The 26173-nt window shown below is 47.2% G+C and overlaps 1 protein-coding gene across 1 annotated transcript; it reads right to left on the bottom strand.

Moving 5' to 3' along the window:
- Positions 1 to 1345: 1345 nt before the first annotated feature.
- On the bottom strand, positions 1346 to 26110 carry usp42 (ubiquitin specific peptidase 42). Its single transcript, XM_056577702.1, has 34 exons — positions 26023 to 26110; positions 24162 to 24411; positions 23033 to 23242; positions 22633 to 22743; positions 22301 to 22400; positions 21719 to 21786; positions 21340 to 21410; positions 21144 to 21226; positions 20912 to 21023; positions 20644 to 20784; positions 19847 to 19947; positions 19451 to 19610; positions 18618 to 19334; positions 18418 to 18491; positions 16293 to 17118; positions 15949 to 16208; positions 15507 to 15799; positions 15176 to 15276; positions 12102 to 15072; positions 6334 to 10009; positions 6005 to 6135; positions 5587 to 5706; positions 5352 to 5432; positions 5177 to 5255; positions 4832 to 5100; positions 4505 to 4635; positions 4090 to 4209; positions 3855 to 3935; positions 3680 to 3758; positions 3312 to 3399; positions 2575 to 3094; positions 2404 to 2480; positions 2018 to 2105; positions 1346 to 1799 (listed from the first exon to the last, which is right to left on the bottom strand). Exons 2-18 carry the CDS (start codon positions 24400 to 24402, stop codon positions 15203 to 15205), a joined length of 3642 nt encoding a protein of 1213 aa, XP_056433677.1. The 5' UTR covers positions 24403 to 24411; positions 26023 to 26110; the 3' UTR covers positions 1346 to 1799; positions 2018 to 2105; positions 2404 to 2480; positions 2575 to 3094; positions 3312 to 3399; positions 3680 to 3758; positions 3855 to 3935; positions 4090 to 4209; positions 4505 to 4635; positions 4832 to 5100; positions 5177 to 5255; positions 5352 to 5432; positions 5587 to 5706; positions 6005 to 6135; positions 6334 to 10009; positions 12102 to 15072; positions 15176 to 15202.
- Between the last annotated feature and the right edge of the window lie 63 nt (positions 26111 to 26173).

Raw genomic sequence — 26173 nt, 5'->3', positions numbered from 1 at the left:
TAGGTTTGCACCATCCTTTATCGCTGATCCCTCGTGGGAGGTACCTCTCATCATTTTTCCTCATCCAACGGTTCCACCTTTACCCTCTCTGCTGCTATTGGTTGCTTCTGCTGCTCGTCTTTCTCCATCCTGTAGTGACTGTCCACTGAGCCTTCATAGTCGTGCTCTTTCATCGCCACAGCATGCGTCTAGTCTACGTTAAAAGGAAACAAACGTCAAAGAAGAAACATGGATTGGTACGAAGCCAAACCAGCGCTGCTACAAGTATCACCAATACCATTGATAAACTCAATTAAATAAAGTAGGATTATGGGTTGTTAATTAGTTTTAATATCAAAATATTTGACTGATAATGTCAGTTTTTTTGGGATGGGGAGGGATGTGGAACAAATATAGCCTCCGTATTTGGAGGCCATATAAGGAGCCCAGGAATGTATGAGACATAGAAACAAAAATCTCTAACTGAATATTGTGTTGTTCTCAGCATGGAAAAGGAATACATAGCAGAAAGCAAGAAAGGGAAAAATACCATGTTTTAAACTTTTGAGGACAAAAGTAAGCCAAGCTTCGGCCAGTGGATGGCACTAAAGGGTTCAAAATGGTCCTAGGCTGCCACCTGCTGTGATAGCCTAACCTCGTCATGCATACAACTGTTGTAGTTTAGGCCAGGGGTGATTCTAGGTTTCATAAACATCCGGGGCTTAGCCCAGAGGGAAAAGAAAAGTATCCCTTTGGGCATACAAGTTTTTTTTTTTTTTGCATGCATGCATGCAATTCTTTTCTGAATGCTTTAACTAAATACGCGGTTTATTATAGCTTTGAATAGCTACCTGACTGCTTATCCCCAAACATCTAAAGTTCTATTCAAGTTATTTCAGAGTAAAATGAATGCAAGGAGAGAGAGAGAGAGAGAAAGAGAAAGAGAAAGAGAGAGAAAGAGAAAGAGAAAGAGAGAGAGAGAGAATCCAGCGCTTTAGCTTCACAGACAAATAGACATTCCTGTATAATTAAGGTGTATGACAGCTCCTTCTGCTGGACAACAGTCTCACACCAAACTACATTTTCCGTTTGAACCAATGTAGCTATAGTACATTGATGTGAGACGGGTTGGTGGATTGAACATGTTGTAGTAGCAGAGAATGGCCTGTATGTACATTGTTAAATACATTAATAGGCTTGAATTTAGTAGTAATGGAGGTTTTCATATTTTTACAAAATGGATTATGTGAACATTGCTGAATACCAATCATGTATATTATATGTATTGCATGAGTTTAGCTTGACATTAACTAAGTTAAAGGACAATTAAATGAACCGCACCAAACATGTATAAGTCAATGTGGGATTTTAATATATAAACAAACACTTGACAGAAGTTGAATACAATTTTGTAAAGGAAAGCAGAGGAAAACATTTTCCCAAATGAATCTTTTCAAAATGTCACCACCATTCCGAAAGCAAGTGAAGAGGTTTGTGTAAAAGCAATCCTCCCTGACCAGCTCTGTCCCTGACTCTAAACCCTGACTCTCAACCCTAACGCTGAACCCTCTGAGGGCAGGAAGACGCGCCTTCCGTGTATAGGTTCGAACCACAAACGAGGAAGAAGAAGAGGAAGCAGTAGAGAGTAGTGAGGTTAGTGAGAGACATGAGAGAAAGGCGTGTGGAAGCACACAAGGTCATTGATCCATCAGCCACAGACTGCTGAGCTCAGCAGGTCTTCTGGAGGACGAGGCGCAGATGAACTGAGGAGACGGGAGTAGCAGGATGTCAGGATCAGATGAGGTTCAGCTCAGGTGTGTCTGCCCGGACCGAACAAGGACATTGATTAGGTTCAATATTCAAAAGATGCAACATTATCTGAACCAAAGAGACGTCATTAAGGAGCAGGCAGGCTTTAGGGCGCCTTGCTCAAGGACACATCACTGTATTCTGAGGACTTGAACCCGGCACCATTGGTTTGAGAGTTGAACCCCCAGCCCCCTACCTAGTCCACTATGTCCAGATAATGCAAACTTACGAGGAATCCTTGATGTTAGAGTCCTGGTTGTCCTCAGGATTTGTCTTCCAGATGTACGGCTTCTCCATCAGTCCTCCAGATACCTGGTCTGGTCACAAACGTAATTCGTCTCACATATCAGGTAACAAACACAGGAGTAGTTTGTCTCCAATATCAGGTAACAAACAAAGTAGTAGTTGGGCTCTAATGTAAGGTAACAAACACAGTAGTAGTTGGGCTCTAATGTAAGGTCACCAACACAGGAGTAGTTGGGCTCTTATGGCACATAACAAAGTAGCAGCTGTAGTTTGTCTGGTAACCAACCACAGTAGTATGCCGTAACTTGTAATGGACAAACTAATCCTGCGTTACGACAAGTCCACTCCGTTTATTTTATGCAAACTTACAAGGATCCTGGTTGGTAGAGTGATGTCGTCCTCCAGAGTCTTGGCTCCTCCATCAGCTCCTCAGCCAGAGTCCTGGTCTGGAACAAACAGCGCAAGTCTGGCCCCAACGTCTGGTAACAAACATGTAGTTGACTTTATTTCCACTTTCTTGTTAGGTTAAATGAAACTCACAATCCTTGTTGGTAGAGTGATTGTCATCCTCCAGATTCACGGCTCCCCTACCAGCTCGCCTCCGCTACAGAAACACGTTCTAGCAAGAAAACAGCGGTAGTTGGTTAACACATGTCAAAGTAAAAGCAGTCCTCCCTGACCAGCTCTGTCCCTGACTCTAAACCCTAACGCTGAACCCTCTGAGGGCAGGAAGACGCGCCTTCCGTGTATAGGTTCGAACCACAGAAAAGGAAGAAGAAGAGGAAGCAGTAGTGAAGTAGTGACGTAGTGAGGTTAGTGACAGGTGTGAGGGAAAGGCGTGTGGAAGCACACGGTTACATGTGGGGTCAAGAAGACCACTCCCACTGGAGGTCATTGATCCATCAGCCTCAGACTGCTGAGCTCAGCAGGTCTTCTGGTGGACGAGGCTGAGATGAACTGAGGCGACGGGACTAGCAGGATGTCAGGATCAGGGCGGGTTCAGCTCTGGTGTGTCTGCACCCGACCAAACAGGATCAGGTGAGGTTCAGTTCAGGTGTGTCTGCCCGGATCAAACAAGGACATGATTAGGTTCAATATTCAAAAGATGCAACATTATCTGAACCAAAGAGACGTCATTAAGGACCAGGCAGGCTTTGGTGCGCCTTGCTCAAGGACGCATCACTGTATTCTGAGGACTTGAACCCGGCACCATTGGTTTGAGAGTTGAACCCCCAGCCCCCTACCTGGTCCACTATGTCCAGATAATGCAAACTTACGAGGAATCCTTGATGTTAGAGTCCTGGTGGTCCTCAGGATTTGCCTTCCAGATGTACGGCTTCTCCATCAGTCCTCCAGATTCCTGGTCTGGTTACAAACGTAATTTGTCTCTAATGTAAGGTAACAAACACAGTAGTAAATTGTCTCTAATGTAAGGTAACAAACACAGTAGTAGTTTGCCTCCAATATCAGGTAACAAACAAAGTAGTAGTTGGGCTCTAATGTAAGGTCACAAACACAGGAGTAGTTGGGCTCTTATGGCGCGTAACAAATTAGCAGCTGTAGTAACGTCTGGTAACAAACATGTAGTTTGTCTTATTTTTAAGCCCTTTATTTCCACTTTGTTGTTTGGTTAATACAAACGTACAATCCTTGTTGGTAGAGTGATGGTCATCCTCCAGATTCACGGCTCCCCTACCAGCTCGCCTCCGCTCCAGAAACACGTTCTAGTAAGAAAACACAGCGCTAGTTGGTTAACGCATGTCAAAGTAACAGCTGTATTTTGCCCTTTAAGTCAACCATGTAAGTAAATACAAATTTACGAGGAATCCTTGTTGGTCGATTCCTAGTCGTCCTCCAGCGTCTCAGCTCCTCCATCAGCTCTCCTCAGCCAGAGTCCTGGTCTGGAACAAACAGCGGAAGTCTTGCTTCAACACGTGGTAAAACAGATGTAGTCGTCTGGTATATATGGTACAAACGCTGGTAGTTTGTGGTAGCAGTATTCTACGTGAAGTGGCAGTGAGTGTGATGATCACTTCAGAGTCAAGCTCCAACTACCCCACGACAGACGTCCTTCACCAGGCAGGGCCTCCACCAGCTCCTCAACCAGGCAGGGCCTTCAGCACGACTCCATCAGCTCGGCTCCTCCATCAGCTCCTTCAGCCATGGATTCCTGGTCTGGTTACAAACACAGTTGGTCTCAGCAGTAAATCACCTGGGGACGCAACACACCCCACCTCCTGCATCTGAGGTTCACTTGTAAAATGGAAGACAAATTTTAACATATTTAAACACTTAAATTAGACAACGTCTGCAGATTGTCGCGTTCAGTAATTCATCCACTACGGTCGTAGCAGCACTAGTAACAATAATGGCTCATATGACTCTTACATAACCCCTGTATGAATTAACTCAAATCACAGCTAGGCACAGATTTAAAGTCATAAGATGATCAAAAACAGACGTAAACTACCGTGGATTTTAGTGTTTCATGAGCTTGGTGATGGTTACCCTCTGGCCCGACGCTGCAGGCCCCTGGTCTCCAGCCTCAGTCTCCGGTCCATCCTGGCACCACAGCCTCCGGTACCCAGCCTCACCTTTCAGCTACAGCAACAGGTTTATATCAGCATTTGCCCAACAATAAACTTAATTGACTCATCAAAAACCGAGTTACACAATTAATTAAATTATTTTATAACTCAAGGCTAGAAAAGACTTGAAAAAAATAAATAAAAAGAGAAGTGGTTCAGGCCATGCATCGAAACTGACCTGAGAAGACTACTCACACCAGAGCACTGACCTGTTCTGGAGGACTTCTGACAGGAGGTGGCGGTCTGGCTCTGGGTGAGGAGGCAGACACCTTGGGACAAACTACATGTTACATTTTTAACCTTGTACAGTTCTAGAGTATCTTCTACTGTAACATGTGTGAAGGACGGCCATTATTTTAGCTTTGATATTATCCAGTTGGTCGATTCCTAGTCGTCCTCCAGCGTGTCAGCTCCTCCATCAGCTCTCCTCAGCCAGAGTCCTGGTCTGGAACAAACAGCGCGAGTCTGGCCCCAACGTCTAGTAACAAACATGTAGTTTGTCTTATTTTTAAGCTCTTTATTTCCACTTTGTTGTTTGGTTAATACAAACTTACAATCCTTGTTGGTAGAGTGATGGTCATCCTCCAGATTCACGGCTCCCCTACCAGCTCGCCTCCGCTCCAGAAACACGTTCTATTAAGAAAACAGAGCGGTAGTTGGTTAACGCATGTCAAAGTAACAGCTGTATTTTGCCCTTTAAGTCAACCATGTAAGTAAATACAAACTTACGAGGAATCCTTGTTGGTCGATTCCTAGTCGTCCTCCAGCGTCTCAGCTCCTCCATCAGCTCTCCTCAGCCAGAGTCCTGGTCTGGAACAAACAGCGGAAGTCTTGCTTCAACATGTGGTAAAACGGATGTAGTCCTCTGGTATATATGGTACAAACGCTGGTAGTTTGTGGTAGCAGTATTCTACGTGAAGTGGCAGTGAGTGTGATGATCACTTCAGAGTCAAGCTCCAACTACCCCACGACAGACGTCCTTCACCAGGCAGGGCCTCCACCAGATCCTCAACCAGGCAGGGCCTTCAGCACGACTCCATCAGCTCGGCTCCTCCATCAGCTCCTTCAGCCATGGATTCCTGGTCTGGTTACAAACACAGTTGGTCTCAGCTGCAGTAAATCACCTGGGGACGCAACACACCCCACCTCCTGCATCTGAGGTTCACTTGTAAATTGGAAGACAAATTTTAACATATTTAAACACTTAAATTAGACAACGTCTGCAGATTGTCGCGTTCAGCAATTCATCCACTACGGTCGTAGCAGCACTAGTAACAATAATGGCTCATATGACTCCTACATAACCCCTGTATGAATTAACTCAAATCACAGCTAGGCACACATTTAAAGTCATAAGATGATCAAAAACAGACGTAAACTACCGTGGATTTTAGTGTTTCATGAGCTTGGTGATGGTTACCCTCTGGCCCGACGCTGCAGGCCCCTGGTCTCCAGCCTAAGTCTCCGGTCCATCCTGGCACCACAGCCTTCGGTACCCAGCCTCACCTTTCAGCTACAGCAACAGGTTTATATCAGCATTTGCCCAACAATAAACTTAATTGACTCATCAAAAACCGAGTTACACAATTAATTAAATTATTTTATAACTCAAGGCTAGAAAAGACTTGAAAAAAATAAATAAAAAGAGAGAAGTGGTTCAGGTCATGCATCGAAACTGACCTGAGAAGACTACTCACACCAGAGCACTGACCTGTTCTGGAGGACTTCTGACAGGAGGTGGCGGTCCGACTCTGGGTGAGGAGGCAGACACCTTGGGACAAACTACATGTTACCTTTTTAACCTTGTACAGTTCTAGAGTATCTTCTACTGTAACATGTGGGAAGGACGGCCATTATTTTAGCTTTGATATTATCCAGTTGGTAACTCTGCACCAAAGTCGTTGTTTAACGTCATTCCATTGGGTAGGGTTTAACTTCTGTGGAAATTAATGACGGATATTTAGAACGTACAAAAGCTGAACAAAGAAGACTAAGCCGTATCGATGTTAAATCAAATACACTTAACTCAGCCATATTCAGGTGCTGGGTTCCGTAGAAGAAATGTCAAATTGTCTTCCACCTTGAAATGATTTTCAGCCTTCACCAAAATGGGCCCGCAAGTAGAACGCTGTTTAGTACGCAGCGAGAGTCCCGTCAACGTGGTTAAAAGTATGGCGCAACCATCGGAAATTATCAACATATTGTACGACGTACGTGTCAGTATGTATTTAATATCAAATTTAAGTTTAAGATAAGGGACAACAATTCCCAATGGAAACGACTGAAAATTTGTTTCCGTTGGCAACGGCTCGAGGTTACGCAAATACAATCCAGAACGTTCCGCCAGATTCCCTAAGGGGACTCCCGTCCAACTAACTGCCAGGTGGTTTCTTATGGTTGTCAAGACTACAACGTTCTATGCTAACCATTGGGACTAAATCAAGTGACCGCACTCAGAACCTTCCCGGCGGGAAGCACAAACTGTCCGACTGGAATACGAACATTCCGGCCGGAACCAACCAAAGAAAAAACAGAACCAGCGCCTCACCTTGAGCTGAACGGGGGAAGATCCTGAAGTCCAGCGATGGTCTTCATTAAAACACAGCCAACAGACTTACCTTGATGTGATCTGTTTGTTGCTGTTGGTCATTAATATACAGTGTACCTTTACATTATTATGCACCCAGTGTGTACAAGTTATATCACTCAAAACCGTACGAAGAACCAAACTACCATGTACGACCCACAACAACTTTAAACCTAAAATCATTCAATACAAAACCCTGTCTACATTTTACAATTATCTAGATTATTCAGGGTACAAACCATGCAGAGCAAATCTAAACGTTGAGCTCACAGAGAGCCGACCATAGCCCTGCAACGTCACCCTGACCACCTCATCACCAACAGCAACTCATGCCAGCCAGCCAACACATGTACAGGTCCAATGAGATGTGGGCATCTGAGTGAAAGGACTGCCCATAATAAAAAGAAGCCCAATTCCTGAACTATCCAACCATCTTCATGGTTTAAAGATTTACAGACTTGATATGCCATCGTGTTCTAATCACCTTTGTCTGCTCCCTCGTTACTTATAAAACTCTACATCTCCATCACTAGAGTGTTGCATCCTACTCATGGGGGTGTGGTCTGAGTGAGCAGAGATGCATGCTGGGATACAGTGCTGTCTGAAGTCTTCAGTTCTATAGACACGCCCCTCAGGAGAAACCAAGTGTTTGAGAATCTGTCGTGACATCAGTTACATGAGCTGGAATATCCTTCTAGATGGCGCCAGGATTCTCAGAGGAGAAAGGCCAAGAGGAAGATGTGAGGGTTCTTCCTCTCAGCCAGTGAAACACAACAACGGTCTTCATCAGAGTACCATGGAACACTTTAAAACATCCTCTTTACACCTTGAAGCCCCAGTGAAGGCTCCCTTGCCTCCTCAGCTGAAGAGCACAACTTCAGCTCGAAGAGCGCACTAGTTGGAGTTCCCAGATTGATTCTGATTTAAGGGAACCAATCGTTCAGCTAGTCCTGTCCGAAACAAATACAGTACAGCCTGAGATGACGTGCAACTGAGAGCAAGACAAGATCCACAGGGCTATCCATCAAGCCAGCCAGGTAGGAAGAGCCGTCTCATTACAGGTCTGAAGGTCATCTTGAATACCCATTTAGGTCCCTTTCCAACTTCAGACTCCTTGTGGAATGCCTTTAGGTGTCCGTCCTCCATTGATCCTGATTGATGTAGTCCTAGTTTGAAGTCACTGATCCGAACACGCCGCTTGCAGCCTTTTTCACTTGATTTGGATACTCTCCTTCCTGCCCAGTGTGTTGGATATCGCTCCGGAGCGTCGCTCAGGGCTCTTCACGTCTACTGGAGGCCCTTAAGTAAACGTGTGGCCGTCCATCAGGTATGATTTATTTGACCATTCCAATATCCCAAGCCAATCACAGACCCCCGTATGAACATTATCACTGTCAAAGCAAGCCGGACACACACACACACACACACACACACACACACACACACACACACACACACACACACACACAACCAAGGACACGCACGTAGAACCCCATGCTAGGTTGAACCAAACGCACGTAGAACCCCATGTCAGGTGTGTGTGGGAGACACACACAGTAGCACCCTAGGGATGCTCAAAAATCATCCATCTCATGCCAAACCCAAACACACACACACCACTGAGCCATAAAAGGCCAAACAAACATGCAGGGTAAAACCTCATGTCAAATAACATTCCATCATCCACCCCCAGCTCTCCTGCCAGTGCACCCAGAACAGAACAGAATACCCATTTAGGTCCCTTTCCAACTTCAGACTCCTTGTGGAATGCCTTTAGGTGTCCGTCCTCCATTGATCCTGATTGGTGTAGTCCTAGTTTGAGGTCACTGATCTGAACACGCCGCTTGCTGCCTTTTACACAGAGACGTAAATGATGTACAACATTCTTCAGTGGCGTCCCACATTGGTGATGGATCATGCTTTGTGTCTCCAAAATGTGTCCCAGGTTTATGCAACGTCTCTGAAGTCATGTCTTTGTACTCCAGTGGTTTCCTGAATGAGGGGCCTTCACAGATGCAAACGGTGCAGCTTTAGTCAGCCTGAGGACAGGAAGGAGGTCATCTGTTCAGAAGACCACCCAGTGGAGGGGGTGTTTCTTGAGGAGCAGGATCCATCTGGGGATTGCCCCAAATAAGACCTTCTTGGAAATGAAACTGTTCCTGAGGAGTCACGATGCCTGGAGGGGACTGTTGAATGTGTTCCATGGTTCTCTGTGTCAGACTGACGTTGTGTTTTAGTCGTTGAGATGAGGAGCCCCCTCAACTCCCCCTGGTGTTCCTCCTTCTGTATCCCTGTCTCCATCTTAAAGAACATTCCAGTCCATGTAATTGACGTCACGACGGTTTCTCAAACCCTCGGTTTCCCCTGAGGGGGCATGCCTACAGACCTGTAGACTGGAGACAGCTCTGTATCCCAGTATGCACCTCTGCTCACTCAGAGCATAACCACATCAGTAAAGCAACACTCGTGTGTTGAAGATGCAGAGCTCAGGAAAGTAGCTGGAAAGAAGACTGAAGATATCAGAACCCAAGCCATTACTCCAGCTTACAACAATAACTTAGAGCCTGTAACCATTTTAACAAACCATTAAAACCAACATAAACCAAACACCTAATTAACCCATGAACCAATAAAACATACTTGCTACTCAGATCAACCTTCAGGTAACAGGTTAACTCACCAGGAAGCAAAAACACATGTGCCCAAGAGTAATGAGAAACGCAAGACTTACAGTTTGCAGTTCATCTTCATGGTCAAGTTGGGATACTCACAGAACTGCAGTTAAATATCCATGATGGACCTTTGAAGGAAGGAACAGTTTACTCACGGTCCCCAAACTTGGGCACTGTCCCACGGTTCAACATCTACCATCTCCATTAAAGGGACTCTGACCTTTGTTGCATTTGAGAATTACAGCACATTCAAATCATCCCGCCTTCCTCCAATGCCCCACCCCCTAAGCGTTATTTTTTAGAGTACAAAACTAAGCGTTATTTTTTAGAGTACTGTAACGACCTCGCCGGTGACATAATGATGTCGAGTCATTAGTAGTTGAAGGTAGTTTTAATGAACCAAAACCAGGTCACTGAAACCCGTAACATTGTAACCAACGGCAGAAAACCGACACAAAACAAACCCCGGTTACCCCGGCAACCCCAACACGGTCTCACTCGCGTGCAGGCCCCCACCCTCCTGTTCTTCCAAGGCCCTCCCCCAGCTGACCTAATGATTCGCCCCCACGCTGATTGACAAGAAGAACATTACAATACATGCACATAGAACAACTGGCATAGCGGACAACGAAATATAATGTAACACATAACACACAAACTATTTAACTGTCCCAGGGTCGCTACAGTACAAAAGTTCTAGACTCCCATGGGCTATGTTTAGACTCCCATGGGTTATGTTTAATAATAATAATAATAATAATAATACATTTAGTTTAGACTCCCAGGGGTCATAATATCTACCAGGGGTCTAGTAAACAAGAAATTTAGCAGGTGGCTCACTGTAATTTTATGGGCTTCGTGTGATACCGTTTTGAGGCCCCATGTTGAAGGACAGTAGTCCCACTGAGTATAAGAAAGGTGTATGAGCATTACAAACAGAGTAGCGGGACAACGTCGCGTCTGAGTCCGAAATGGGTCCCGTAATCGGACTGAGTGGTGCGGTTGGGTGCCAACGGTCTGGAGGTCTTCGTGTAGCTCCAGAGTAGCGGGACAACGTCGCGTCTGAGTCCGAAATGGGTCCCGTAATCGGACTGAGTGGTGCGGTTGGGTGCCAACGGTCTGGAGGTCTTCCCGGAGCTCCAGAGTAGCGGGACAACGTCGCGTCTGAGTCCGAAATGGGTCCCGTAATCGGACTGAGTGGTGCGGTTGGGTGCCAACGGTCTGGAGGTCTTCCCGGAGCTCCAGAGTAGCGGGACAACTTCGCGTCTGAGTCCGAAACGGGTCCCGTAATCGGACTGAGTGGTGCGGTTGGTTGCCAACGGTCTGGAGGTCCTGAGAATCATCCAGGGGAGCGGGACCACTTGGCTTCTGAGGCCGAATCGGGTCCCCTTGTCGGACTAAATGGTGCAGTTGGTGGCCAACAGTCTGGTCTTCCTGAGGCTCCAGAGGAGGGTAACTCTGTGAGTCTGAGTCCGAGGTGAGTCCCCTAATTGGACTGAATGGTGCAGTTTCAGTACGCCGTGGACCACTTTGGTCTGCCATCGTCAGTCGCTACGGTCGCTACTCGCTACTGTCTGCCGTGGAATCAAAACAAACCCTCTAGTTGAGGACGCGCCTTGATGACGCGGGCCCGAATGCGCCACAAGAAGCAGACGGAAAACCGCGGAAAACCTGCATGTCCATCTAGCAAACAGACAGGTCTGTCGGCCAATAAGATCCTTCGGTCCGAAGAATCTTATTGGTTGAAGTTTTCACTAAATATTATGAGGGTGAAATAATTGTTTGTTTTTACTCCTGGTGGGTCTGTCTTGCATTTTAGAGTGTTATTACCTTATTAATACCAATTTAATCTTATCCAAAAAAAGTGTAAAAATGCAACAAAGGTAAGAGTCCCTTTAAATCAGAGAAATTAATGACGATACAAATTCAGGTCTTATGGGATCATCCAACTTTTAAATAAGGATTAAGATAATTAACTAATCCAGCTTTTTAATACAAGTTATACTAATTATTTGACCGTCATTAGTCAAGTGATTTACCTTTTACTTTGACAAGTTTGAATGTATAGTCTCTAAAATGTTACTTTCAGGTGTAGAATCATCATTTAAATTTCAAATGAGTTAAACCAACACAATCGCCGATTCCCTTCACACATTATCAGTGCTTTATATTCAACATACAAGTCACGTCAGTTGTGCTTTGCCACACAAATCTACTCACATCAGGTTCACATGAGATGCTCTTCTTTACTTCAAAAAGTCTTCACACACGTTTTGGTTTCTGGGAACACAACATACCGCGTTTGGGAGACGCTACACTGCCAAACATTAGAGCACACCAACGTAGGGTTCCCTCTTAAGTAAAACGCACCAGATGCAACCAATTAACTAATTAAGAAAAACACTTGGCAGGCGAGCGAAATGTGTTTGTGAAACGGATAGATTTATTTTACATTTATTCATACCGATATCCATTTGTGTGTGCATTGAAATGTATTTGTGAGAAGAGAGTAATTTATATATAAATCACAAAATACATTTGTGAATCCTTCTCTGTGCATTCATTATTAATGAGACTGCTCTGACCCCATACTTTATCAGATTCCTGACCTTCGTTCTTGGGCCATGTCTGTCTTTGACCTGCTGCGGATCTATCGCCATCTAGCGGAGACCGGGGACGGCTGGGAGTACAACCAAGTGAGTGAAAAAAAATAAAGGAACAAATTAATTTCACTAATTTGAGCTCCTCAGCAACGGGATCAAGGATGCATAATTTACTTTGGATGCAAGAGTTTTTCACATACTTATTTCCACCAAAAATAAATGGAACTGAACAAGGGCTGGATAATAAGAATCTAAAATACATATGAAACGTTTCTCTAAAGTGGGTTTACTTAAATCTTTATAAAAAAAAGCTGCTACACCATGTATAATTCTCATTTTAATTTTATTTCATGTACTGAACACCCAAGTAAATTCCCTTTCAGTATTTATTTAAGGTAATTATCCTTAACAAAAAAGTTAATTAGTTATTTTCTTTTACATTTCTCATGTATATAATATGTACATATGGTAGTCTGCATTTTTTGTTTGTGATTAAGGAGTTAGCACAATAGTCATGATGGTAGCCCTCCCCTTGGTTCCATTTCTGGTTTTGTTTGATTGGTTTACACTAATAAATATCCTCTTCTGAATCAGAGAAAAACAGGCGCCCGTCGTCCAGAATCAATCCAAGTGTCCATCACATCAACACCAACAAACCAAACCCTGCGGTGGTCTTTAATAGCGCCTTTTACTGTGTACCGTGGAGAGAAGATGTAACACATTTATATCTGTCAGTATCAACGGGCCGCCTTTTACACCACCAGGTTGGGTGTTCATCACCCATTACAAGCATAACATACATCTAATATATACAAATGTAGAACAGACGAGAATGCCTGTTGTGATTGTTTCACCTGAGGTTGTGCCGATGTAAAGAATACAGATATTGATTTGGTTTTTACTGAAACTCAAAGTAGACTAATTCATTCGTCTTTCAGACCTGTATTCATTCTGGACAATTAAAAGAAAAAGTAATCATTTATTTCTTCCAATTGAACATCAACTATAGTCATTGTATTTGTGTCCAACAGGAACTCCTACAGAAAGACCACAATCAAGAGGTTACTCAAGTTTTGCATACCAATAGCGTCAAGTTATTGTCAAAATGGGGGTCTTGAATTAAGCTGCGGCACAAATGGAGCCAAGAGCACTTTGAAACTGTTGACATAAGTCAGTACTTTCACTTTGATTTTGGAGACAAAGTCAGAGAAAGACAATTACAATTTCTGATATTAACAAATGTATTTTAAGGCATTTTTATATACCATGTACAATGTATAAATCTTGACATGCTATTGTTGAATGTAGGGTATGACATTACCATGACTTTTTTTTTTCTCGAGTAAACAAAAAAAACAAAAAAAAAACAAAACAACATACCTATAGTTGACTTGCGTTTATAGAATGTGGAATAAATGATGGTGTGGTTATTCTAAAAACAAACCAAGCAACGACATCAACATAAAGATAACCTATTGATAATCCTGATACAGGACTAGTAATGTATAAAAACAACTGATAGTACAGTTCAGACATTAAATTCACAGTATTCTTTCTCAAGAGGTGCTAGAAGAAACAAAACTGTATTTTACGTGTAAAATCAAACACCCAAAAAAGAAAACAAAATCTCCACATCCATGATATAGTAAAAGATTTTTTTTTGTTATGCTTTTTTTTTTTGAATGCTTGAAATAGAGTAAAGAAAGTAGGAGAAAGATGAGCGCAGGGAGAAGGGACAACAACAACAATTCAAGAACACCTCCACGACAGATGAAAATCCAATACAATGGAAACTTAGGCAGTTGGGGAAACCGGGGAAACCGAAAAAAGCTTTAAGGGAGAAAAACCAAACAAAGGGGAGGGAATGGCCGTCAAGTGTGTCCAGGGTAACGTGTGGCGGCATCCTTAATTTGTCCCTCTCAGCACCCCCGAAAGTTTCCATCCATGAGTCTGTTGCCATAGCGATTAAATTAAATACAAAACAATAAAAACTGGAAATCCTCCTGGTGCCAGTATCGATATGTAGATATGGTGACATCTTTCAAAAAGAAACTTGCATGCCACCTTGCAACGGTACAGCAGTTTATCTCCAAGGCGACGCATCAGTATTTGCTAGCTTGTTCGTTCGCTTATTTTCCCCGTATTGTGGTTGTTGTTTGACTGAAGTAGATGGATGTTACCATGGTTATGCGTGTGTTTAATTTATATATATATATATATAAATATATATATATTTATATATATATGTATATATATATTCCTGAGTCTTCCACTGAGCAGCAGCTGAGATGTGTAAGCGTCGGGGTATTGGGTTCTTTTTGTCCTTTGTTTGCATTTGTACAAGTATATATTAATCTTTTAATTCCCGTCGTAGATATTTCTTTAGTGAAAGCGTGTGAACCAGAAGTGTACAGAATTTGGGCAAAATAAATCGGCGGGTCAAAGTTCAGTGTCTTCCCATTGATTAAGCACCACGTCCAAAAAAAGTGTGTGTGGGGGGGGGGGGATTTAGTTTCATTCCTTTGCTGTTGACAGTTTTCTTCTTTCTTTCACCCCATCATAGAAGTATTGTACAGTATTTCCCAGGTCTGAAAGAAAGAAGAGAGGATTGAGAGATTTTGCAGGGCGGCTGTTGAGCAGAAGATCAACGGTAAACCCTTAGTGTCGGGGCCCAGCGGGGGGGCTGCTTACGGGAGCAGTGGCAGCAGCAGGGCTGCGTTAGAGGGGTGTGGAGCTGCACAGGCTGCTGGAGGACGACTGGGAACCTCCGTTAACTCCGTTGCAACCATTAGCTTTAAAAGACGAAAGACATTAAAAACAATTCATCAATTGCTACAATCAAATCAATTACACAATACCAAAAGTGGATGATAAATGGACATGATTTACAACTACAATTTATGCAATGTATGATTTTATTTTGTGTCATTTACCTAAAAAAAACATTTTCAGATTTCTGAGCAAAGCAGTTGGATGGGTGTGACGGCTGCGTGTTCAGTTCAGCTCAGCGTGGCGGTCGTACCTGCGTGTCCGTTGTGGTTCTGCGACGAAGACCCGAGCCGTCGGTCGAGGGAGTCATTGGCGCCTTCACCGGCGTGCCGTCGCTTCTCCGGCGAATGGCCTCTGTGACCGTCATCGCCGTGACAACGCCTTCTGCCGCCCTCGGCTCTCTCCTCCTCGCCGCCGACCCTGCGAGCCTTGCGCTGGCCGTCGGGGGTACGCTCCGCCTCGCTGTCGCTGTCGTGCCTCCTCTTCCTCTTCTTCTTCTTGTGTTTGGAGGACCGGCCCTCCTTGTCGGACTCCTCCTCAGAGTTCCTGTTGAGGGCCGACAGGAACAGGTTGTTTTTGTTACCAAAAGCATTGGCAAACAAACATGAAACAAATGAGGCTGTGTCACACCCATACATCCTCCTAGGTGTTCACTGAAGGGCTCAACAATACAGGTCGACTCAACGGGCGCTTACCCGCTGTCCCGGTGCCTCTCTTTGTCCTTCGACTTCTTCTTCTTCTTGCTCTTTTTGTGTTTCTTCGCCCGCTGCGCCTCCTGGCTGTCCTCCCTGTCCTCGCTCAGAGGAGGCGCGTCGCCCCGGCGCTCGGGGCCCTCCCTGCTGGGGGCCCGTCTGGGCGGAGAGAGGGGAGGCGGCGTCGGGGAAGCCCTGGTGTTGGTGGGGGCCGCGGCGTCGCGCTCCCTGTCCCGCAAGGGGCTCCTCCCCTCCCGGCTCCTCCCCTCCCGGCTCCTCCCCTCCCGGCTCCTCCCCTCCCGGCTCCTCCCCTCCCGGCTCCTCCGGCGGGGCGGCTCCTCGCGGGCCCTCCGGTCCCGCTCCTCGCCCCTGGAGCGCTGCCGGTGGTAGTGGTGCGAGCAGCGGTCGCGGTCCCGCTCCCGGGGGTGGTGCGCCGTGCGCTCCCACCGCCGCTCGCACTCCCAGTCCCGCTCCCGGTGGTGGCGGTCCCGCACGGGCGAGCGCTCTCGGTAGGACCGGGGGTGATGGTGGTGGTGCTGAGGGTTGCGGGGGTCCCGTTTGTAGCGGGGGTCGCCGTCCGAGTCCCTCTCCCGGCTGCGGCCGCGGCGGTCCCAGTCCCGCCCTCCCCGGTCCGACGAGTACCTCCGGTCCCGCTCCCTGTCCCGGGAACCACGGCGGTCCCTCTCCTCGCCTCTGGGGCCGGCCTTGGCTGGGTTCTGGGGCTCAGCGCCCTCGGGCCTCCCAGCGGGGCTCGGGGCCTGGCCGTTGGTCGGCGGTGGCCCTGGCTGCTGCTGCTCTTTCCCCACTCCGCTGCCCACCCTGTGTGGGGCCGCGGCGGGCCCCGGGGTCGCCGCTGGAGGAGGAGGAGGAGGAGGCGGAGGAGCAGGTAACTCCGAGGGAGGAGTCTCCTGGTGTGTGGAGGAAGAGGACGAGGAGGAGGAAGAGGATGCGGAGGAGAGGGAGGAGGAGGCAGCGGAGGACCTGGGAGCCGGTGCGTGGCCCCGGGCCCCGGGGGCTGCAGGCGGAGGGCCAGCGTCAGAGGCTGCTGTATGTTTGGGCGTGGGGTCCAGCGGCGCGGGGGGCTGGCTTTCACAGGCGGCCGCCGGGGTCCGAGAAGAGTTTCCCTGGGTGGCGGTGGCGGTGGTGGCAGGGGCAGCGCTATGGCTCTCTTGGCTGGAGAGTCAAGTGAAAGACAACAGTTAGACAGTCGGATGACATTCCCGCGGTTTCTGGCAAATGAAGTTAAGTGGAGGGGAATGTGCTGCAGCCAAAATGTGAACAGTGGAATCATTGTTCTGAGGCGACTCAGATTCTCTCTGTCAAACAATCATGGATTTTAAAAATAATAAACCTGTGCATTATAAATGTTGTATAAAAACAGGATAAAGAGGCTGCTGTAGGCAATAATTCAGAGGAGGAAAACCAGAGCAAAAGCGGGCATGACTTTAAATAAACAACCAAAATAAGCAATCCCTCCCTCCCTATGTTTCTCTGCCGTTGTAAAGTGTTGCATTCACGCACCTTTGGTGAAGCTATGTTAACGCTGTGTGAGAGCATGTGATTGAGAAGATGGATTCTCCAAACCAATTAGAGAAGAGAAGAGATGCCCTGATTGGTCAGAAATTAGGGGGGGGGAGCGGTCATGAAGCTACATTTTATCATACAGCAGTCAAGAAACAGATATTCACACATATCACTCACTAATTTAGCTGACTGATGGCTATGGCATTTCACAACACATTTCACTCAAATAATAGCACTTCGATCATATTGGTATAGATCTTACCTACAGCACCTTAAATAGGCTTACAGCAATTACATTACGCTTACATATTAACTAATTATATTAATGCCAACCCTAACCCTGCAGTTATCACCCGCGGTTACTTGGACTACCTGCTAGATCCTGGCAATAGACACCCTGCTTTAAATTGCTTTACTGCGGAGCACTGATTGTGGACTTTGGTTTTCCATTGTAAAGTTTATGTGCTTTAGGGTATGTACACAACAACAAGGCAGGGATTACCCGCATGCCTGCTCATGTAGGTGCACGTCGGTAGTGTATTCTCGCTGTTTTATACGCCAATATGCGTCATTCACATGGTTTTTGAATATGTGTGAACTCTTAATCGATAGGAACCTCATGGCATGAGGATGAATGATCGGCTGTGAATACGGTGCATAATCAGAAAGAAGGGGCTCTCCATCTCTCAGGCCAGCCACGGTTCAGTTTCAAAGTAATGTACTGTATTAATTACGGTATACAATATTACCCCAAAGTATAGTCAATTAGGCTAAAGTAGGCTGTATGTTCTGTCAAATTAGCAGAAGATGCCATGAACAGAAGTGCACAGTCATCATAATTCTTTTAACAGCTATAAACTTTGAAACAGGCGCGGTGCCTGGCTTATAGGCAGCAGTGGAAAACCCTCCATTAGTCCAGTCATGGAAGAGGGTCGTGGGTGATCTCACCTTAGCTGACTGTGGTCGGACGTCGAGCCGTTGGTTGTCGCATGGGACGATCTGCCCTCATTCACGGCTTTGGTCTGAAACACACAAAACACGACACATCTCACAATTCCATTCAGGCTACGACCACACCTCCACAGTAAGACCCGTAACCTAGGAGACCCTGCCCCTAAACATCCGCCATCAAAGCACGCCAACGCTACCGTGTGTGGGGCGTCGCCGTTCCCGTTGACCTTCGGGTGCCCGTTGTGGCCGGGTTTGGCCACGCCGTTGGTCTGCCCGTTGTGGTGCGGCGCACCGGCCTCCCCGTTGGTGGGCCGCGGCGCCGGCCCGTAGACGGCGTGCCCCGCCCCGCTCCTCCCGTTGAGGCGGGCCTGGGCCATGCCGCCGCCGTTCTCCAGCGCCGCCGCCGCGGCCGTCTCCTGGTCCGACTCCTCGGACGACTCGTGGTCGTAGGGCACGAGGAAAGACGCCGGGCCACTGCCGTTGGCGCGGCGGTGGTGGTGGTAGTCGCCGTTGCCCGACGACGAGCCGTTGGCGTGGTGGAGCTGCCGCGGGACAAAGTGGAGGTCCGAGCGGGGGGCGTCTGAGGTAGGCTGCGCCGAGGAAGAGGAAGAGGAGGAAGAGGAGGAGGCGGAGGAGGAGGAGGAGGTCGGCTGGCCGTAGATGGACGAGGAGGGGCGGGTCTGCTTGACTTGGCCGATGAAGAAGGAGAGCTTCTGCCTCTTGTCCGAGTCAGGGATCACCGTGGGCCGGGTCAGCGTGTGGGAGGATGTCGAGGAGGAGGAGGAGGAGGAGGAGGAAGAGGAGGAGGCGGATGGGCAGTGGGCGGGTTTCCCCATGCCACCGCTGCTGGTGATTAGTTTGGAGCTCGACGGGTACTCCCTCAGCGGTCCGTTGCCGTTGAGGTGGAGGGAGTTCTGAGGAGCACATTTAACAGTTACACATGGTGATACATCGGATTATACAGGTTCACCTGACCTTCTGGTCGTACACAATTCCTAAGCAACACCGCACAGTGAGGGGCCGGCGGTACCTTGGCCATGTGTGGCGGCAGCTGCGGGCCGATGAAGCCTGTGGACGTGTGCCGGGGGGCGGTGTTGATGCGCGGTAGGACCACCGGGCGCGGGGAGGACTGGCCGGGGTTACCCACGGTCGCATGAGCGTATTCCCCTCCGCTCTTAGCCTCGCCGGACCTGGGGAGCACAGACCACAGACACACGGGTCAGAGCCAGGGCCTGTACGCGCCAACCGGTTCACTATCAACGTTATAGATGAAGCAAGGATATGAAATCCCATCCAGCCACGGCGCAATCACCGCGGTTGTTCCCCCCTGAAGTACCCTGCAGGGAACATGTCTGATACACGTTAAATACTGTTATCCTTTGTCCCTGTACGAGGGCGCGTCAGCCGGTTGGCCAGGCGTGCTCACCTGACGTAGAACAGGATGTAGGCCTGCTGGTTCAGCACCGATCGGATGTCACTGATGGACACGGAGGAGTCGTTCATCTGATACCATTGACCGTTGCTGGCCTGTGATGACAGGAGAGAGGAGGGTAGTAAGGTTAGCTGCAGTACCAACCACACACACACACACACACACACACACACACACACACACAGCCTTTTTACACAGCCCAGCCGGTTCGATGAAGGCTTGGCACGCCCGGCGATTTCACTGCCTTGCCTGTGTAACACCGAGGGGGTAAAATCCCCGGTCGTCACAGAGCATTGCTGTCCTGGTTCACTGGAGAAGGCGTGGCTGCCCACGAGACTTGCATGCAAGAATGAGTATACATCTGAGTGGCTAAAAACGCGATTCACTATGTGCAAAAACACCAACATATTTTTTATTTTGCTGACCACTTGTTTTTTATCCAGAGGATAAACACACACACACACACACACACACACACACACACACACACACACACACACACACACACACACACACACACACACACACACACACACACACACACACACACACACACACACCACATCTAGACAATGTTGAAAAGGTATTTTGCCGACAACACCGACTTTATCTTATGAATCTCACTTGATGGACATTTATAACTTTCTATTCGACTTTGACAAAGCAACATTTAAATCCAAACCGATCAATGTAGGCATCCCTCATACAATTTATGAAGACTGCTTAACAGAAAGAACTTTAGCATGCATTGTCACCCCTCAATAAAAAAGAAAGAATAAGTGCCTCAATACCTTAATGTAGCAGAAGTAGTGTCCTGCGTGGCAGCTGAAGCCAGAATGGACCAGCACGGCGTACAGACCGTACACCTGCGGCTCGCCCTGGCTCTGGGACATGAAGGGCCGCATGTCAAGGTACTCTGGGTACCTCACGTCCTGGAGAACGAGAAGAAACACACGCGCTTAGAGACACTCGCCCTCACTCGCGTTAAGGGCCGTACAGACGGCGGTCAAACGCCACCTCGTCCACAGCCAGGTGTGGGATTACACGACGGGCACCCACCTTGGTGATTTTGCCTCCGCTGAAGTTGGCGAAGCGCTTGAGTGAGATGGTGAGCACGTTGGAGCTGCGGTGGATGGTGAATCTCTTGGAGGCCGTGACCATCTTCTTGCACCTGAAAGACAAACGCGTCAAAGAACATGTTAAGACCGGACGTCTGTCTCTGCTCCTAAGAGAGAATGTGTCGTGGAGGGAAAGATGGAAGAGCGGATGGAAGGACTGGTTGGTGGCTTACTTGGTGCATTTGTAGGCATTCTCCCCTTCAAGCTGTTCCGGCTTGACAAACTGCTCCAGGGCCTTGCCCACACTGGGAGCGGTCTGCGGGGAGAGAACACAGGGGAATATAAACACAAGTGTCCAACACAAACAGATACAGTATAGATCCATTGCATGGTTGGCAGAGAACCGGGTTTTAGAGCTCAATGGCATACCTTGATCTCCAGAGTAATGTCCAAGAAAGGGTCAAACGTGTCAGAGACTGCTTTACAGTTTAAACATTTCACTGTGGAGGAAAGAAAAAGCCGGGGTGTTCCGTTAGTGCCTGGCTGCCAATGACTAGATCATAAAAACAATTATATATATTTATAGCCTTTCTGTATGAATGCTTTCAATATTATTTACTAGACATTATTTGACAGTCCCCTTGCCACAGCATCCTTCACTGCTGGGGTTAGAACCAGGCTCAGCCGTACGCTGATACTAGCCTCTATGGTGGTGCAGCCACCCAGCCCAAAATCAACCCACAGTGTTCTTCTGGAGCCCTGCTCTGTTTAATTATCACTGAAGAAAAGGTACTGGCAAACAGCTCACCTCTGGACCTTAAGTATCCTCCAAAGACTTGATGGACGAAGCTGGTTGCCTGTGTTTGCCTGTCCAGCCTGGAAGAGATTGATGACATTAGTATGTCTCAGTATTATCGAGGCAATGACAAACCTGGGAGTACCTTGGAAAAAATAGACCCATTCATTACATTTGTTAAAGATTTAAATGTCTTGCTTTAATTATGCAGTAACATGGCAGAAGAGTTTTACGATGTGGGAGTAATCGTTAAGGCACCACTAAAACTACAAACACTGCTACAAATGCCCAATTTTAAAACAGTGTACACCTCAAGAGAGGGTGAGTCAAACATAAATCATTGCAGATCTCCACAAAGACAACAACAATTACAATAGTAACCTCTGGTCTTGTCAAATCCGCCCAGTACTATAACAAACCAGTTAGGGCAGAATCAATAATCTGCCCTCATATGTAGGGATCTACAAGGTTTCAATATGGGCACAGTCAGAAACAGGTTGAACATATGCCTCCCATTGGAGTTGTTAAAAAATGCAACCGAAAGTATATTCAAACTGTCATGTCCCCACACTTTGTTTGCATGAAAGTACGTACTTAGTTCCAGGCAGGCAGGACTTTTGCATAGCATCCACTGTGTAGCGCAGGAACTCATGAGCATCCTCCTGACTCCCGTAGCGAAAGTGCTTAGCAATCCCTGCCAAGAGCACACAACGTTAGAGTCACGCCCACTGTGAAGAGAACTATCCACTTGGGTTTGGAAACAAGTCGGGATTTACAGCAACTTGGAGAGTGGTTGAGATGACTAGAACAGAAAATATAGAATAACGACCCAAATACATTTGGCAAGGATTTTCTTTCTTGTTTTTAGATGTTAATAATTAATAAAGCTGTGGCATGTAAGTGTCCTGCAAAACAACAAACCGTACTTTTCAGCTCGTTGAGGACCACGATAGGCTTGATGACGTTTCCAGTATTGGCAAAGGCCTGTATGATGTGGTTTTGCATGGTGCACATCATACAGAACCCGGGCTCATGACCTACCACAGGAAAGGGAAAAAGAGTATTAAAATCAAATGAATAAATAACACAGAGTACAGAGAACATGTCTCTAGATATAGCAGAGAAGTAAACATGTCTCTCGAGACAGAGAGGCATAACAATAATCACAACCAGTCAAACTAACCCCACTTTCCAGTCTTGGATTTATAAAGTACTTCCCACCTCTTATCCTGCTTTTCTCTAGCCTCCCATGGGTCTCTACACCCCCCCGACACCAGAAAGAGTTTGGGGAGGCCCCCCAGGAGGGACTGAGTACGGTCCACTTACATGTCTTTGAATGCTCCTGCGTCAGCATGTAGTTGGCCAGCGGCGGGGTGTAGGACAGACACTGCAGTGCTGCGTTGAGGAAGCAGGTGTTGCCCATGTTCTGGAGCCCCGCGCCCACTCGCTGCGCCTGGCTCCACCGCAGGCTGAGGCGATCGGGGGGGAAGAGGACCTTCTGGGGCAGGGCGATGCCATCCCCACCGGTCATCACCACTGCACGCAGCCGCAACAACCGCAGACAGACACCCGCGCCATTGTCAGAACCGCCGCTTTACACGCAGAGCTAGCAACACATGAATGCTGCCTTGTTGACGGCCTAGCAGCAGCGGCGGCGGCGGCAGGATGACAGCTGGCTCAGATGAAGTGAAGTCCCATACATCACGCATGTTGAACAAGTCGACTGTGGCATAGCACTGCCTAATCCAAGAACAGGAATACCCATTGGGGAGGAAACAAGGTAGTTCCTAATAATATCCTGCTAAAAATCATTTTGTTAGTCCCCTGATATTACCTATAAAGCAATCAACCCGGGGGAGAGTGCAAACGTGTAGAATCAAAACTCCTTTCCGGTCATGCATTTGGCCAATTGATCCATGTCCTCCAATCAGGGCCCAGCCTGGTTACATAACAGGGTCAGCCTGGGAGTGGTAATTAGATAATGAGTTCAGCCTGTTACTACGGGCTAAGGTCTGTCTGCATTACAACAGTGCATAAGTCCTGCGTAGCGCATCACTCCATCTGTCTGTGTTTAATGTTCTTTCTAAAAGGGGAACGCCATGCCACCCTGCTTGCCTCAGCATGTCTGTTACCTGTGCCTCTTTAATGCTGTACCAAAATGAGAAGGACTGATAGCCAACCTCACTGTCACAACTTCAAAACACAAAAAGCCAAATAATAAACACAACGCCTCAAAGCCATGACGCATTAGAGATCGCCCAGCTTGCCAGCTGTAGATGACAAGACTGATCCGGTGAAAGAGTCGCAATGGAACTCAACATCGTCGAAGACATATTGAGTTGAGTCAATTTGCATATTTCCATCTGTTATTCAACAAGTTTGAATGGCATTTATATTGTATTTATAATCAACATGCATGGCCGTGGTTCGGCTGCGGGCACCACCCAGCTCTTACCCGGCTCCTTAGGCCGCTCCATGGAGTGGGGGCTGTTGCTGAAGACCGTGGCCCCCGGCGTTGGGCCCCGGCAGCCCACCGTGGCCTTGCCCCTTGGGGAGTCACCGGGCATGGCGGGGCCGACTCCCCAGCTGCTGGAACAGCTGCCGTCCATCCCCACGTCTCCACTTGTGAAGGCGGCGTGCTTGACCCCGACTGACTCAAGGTCAGACTTCTCTGAGGACCTGTCAACTATGGTCATTGTTCATCGCTGGAAGGGGGAAGAGAAATATAGAAGCAGAAATATTAATATGGTTTAATGGACTTTAAGACAAGGAACAATCGCTATGATACTGTACAGTATAAAATTGAGTTTTACAGTTTGGAATGATTGACATGTCTAAAGATGCAAAAGAAGACATGGTTTTCGCTTTTAATTTGCGTAACTGAGCAGAACAGTTTCACTTTCAAACGTTGGTGTTAAAAACAAGGCCGGAGAATGACCAAGTTTATAGGACATTCAATCATTAACCTATCAATAATTAACTGTTAATAATGTAGCATACATGATTTGGATACTTGATTAAGAATAAAAATTCCCCCCAAAATACAGGAAAATGAACAAGCACAGCAGAGTTGACCACTACTGCTGACAAACTAATACGTGCCAATGTAAGATAATTGTACTACATTTAAATACCCCTTAAAACAACGTAACATAAAAATGTTTGATTTCTCACTATCCAAGGAGCAACGTTGGATTTCGGTTTGTAATCCAATTGCAGTAGTATGCCGGAGAGAGAAAAACATTAACGTCCAATACTATGTCCCTGCAAAATCCGACGCTGCAGTTTCAGGACCGCATTTATAGGACCCTTGTTTTATGGTTTAGGTTTCCATGACTTAAAGGCGCACGCGAAGGCGAATTATTTATTCTTATGATGGCGTTGAAAAATATGTTACGGTAATGGGTCCCATTAAAACATTACGCATTTGAGCTGGTTTGGTTTAGGTATTATGCTAGAGATCGTTACGTTTAGGATAGAGATGGTTAGGTCAAGGAATTAGGTTATACATTGATATACATTCATGTATTTTTCGATATCGTTAGGCATTAGGTTAGCTTTGTATTGTGCTTCCAACAAAAAAACGCTTCCTGAAGGCATTGAAAAACGAGGGTCCTAGAACAGCGGCCCTGCTTGTGCAGCATCCGGCAGTGCTTTGAACAGCCTCCCCTTTACGGCAGCTGTCCCCTCCCACCTGCCGTAGCAGACTGGCCCACATCGGCTACTAGGGCTTCACAGCTAGCTACTTCCCTTAGGCCTCGGCACGCAACGCTGTGAATTATTCATACATAATGAAAGAATCATTGCCCTGGCGCTGCACAGACAAGGAGGGGGGTGTTCAAGTGTACCTTCTGGTGTTTTGGTCGCAACTGAGTAGGCGAGGTGTGCTGTGTGCGTTGCCACAAACACCATGGTAACGGCGAACAATGCTAGCGCGGCGGTGGGGGCAGAGCTAACCTTGCCATTGTGCAATGGGAAGTGCTGTTACTACGCCACGGAGCGAAGCTACCGGACCGTACCCGATGTGATACAATAACACGATGACATGGTGTCCGCTTCCTTAAGAAAATAACACTGAATGCCAGAATAACGTGGATGAAGGGGTGGTACGGTGCGGAATGAGTAGCCTCCACAAGGAGGGGCTCGTCGCCGGTGTGTTGTGTGGCGCTCGCTGCGCTGCTCCCTCCGACATGACACTCAGTGACTGGTAGCCGGTGAAAGGCAACCACAGCCAATCTGAACGCGCAGAGCACTCTACAATAACACATTTGCATTACGTTACTATCGGTCTCTGGTGGAAACTTAAATAAACTCACCTATCGCATTTTATAAACGTGTTGATAGTCGTTGTAAATCCATTCCCTTATTTCGAGCGGGCGTCCGGCGGTGAACAATGACGTAGACAGTTGCCCCACGGGTACATCCGGGTGTCTGCGATAAAAGACGATTTCTGATTGGCTTAATTTA

This window comes from Gadus chalcogrammus, chromosome 18 (assembly GCF_026213295.1).
Source record: "Gadus chalcogrammus isolate NIFS_2021 chromosome 18, NIFS_Gcha_1.0, whole genome shotgun sequence".
NCBI classification, from domain to species: Eukaryota; Metazoa; Chordata; class Actinopteri; order Gadiformes; family Gadidae; genus Gadus; species Gadus chalcogrammus.
Note: the sequence above shows the minus strand (reverse complement) of the source record. Positions and strands in the feature narration are given on the sequence as shown.

Excerpts from the sequence above, each read along its gene's own strand:
- usp42 (XM_056577702.1), bottom strand. The coding sequence starts at position 24,402 with ATGACCATAGTTGACAGGTCCTCAGAGAAGTCTGACCTTGAGTCAGTC. Across the intron at positions 21,411-21,718 it reads AGGATACTTAAGGTCCAGAG|TGAAATGTTTAAACTGTAAA; the intron begins GTGAGCTGTTTG and ends TTTCCTCCACAG. Across the intron at positions 19,335-19,450 it reads TGCCGCCACACATGGCCAAG|AACTCCCTCCACCTCAACGG; the intron begins GTACCGCCGGCC and ends TGTGCTCCTCAG.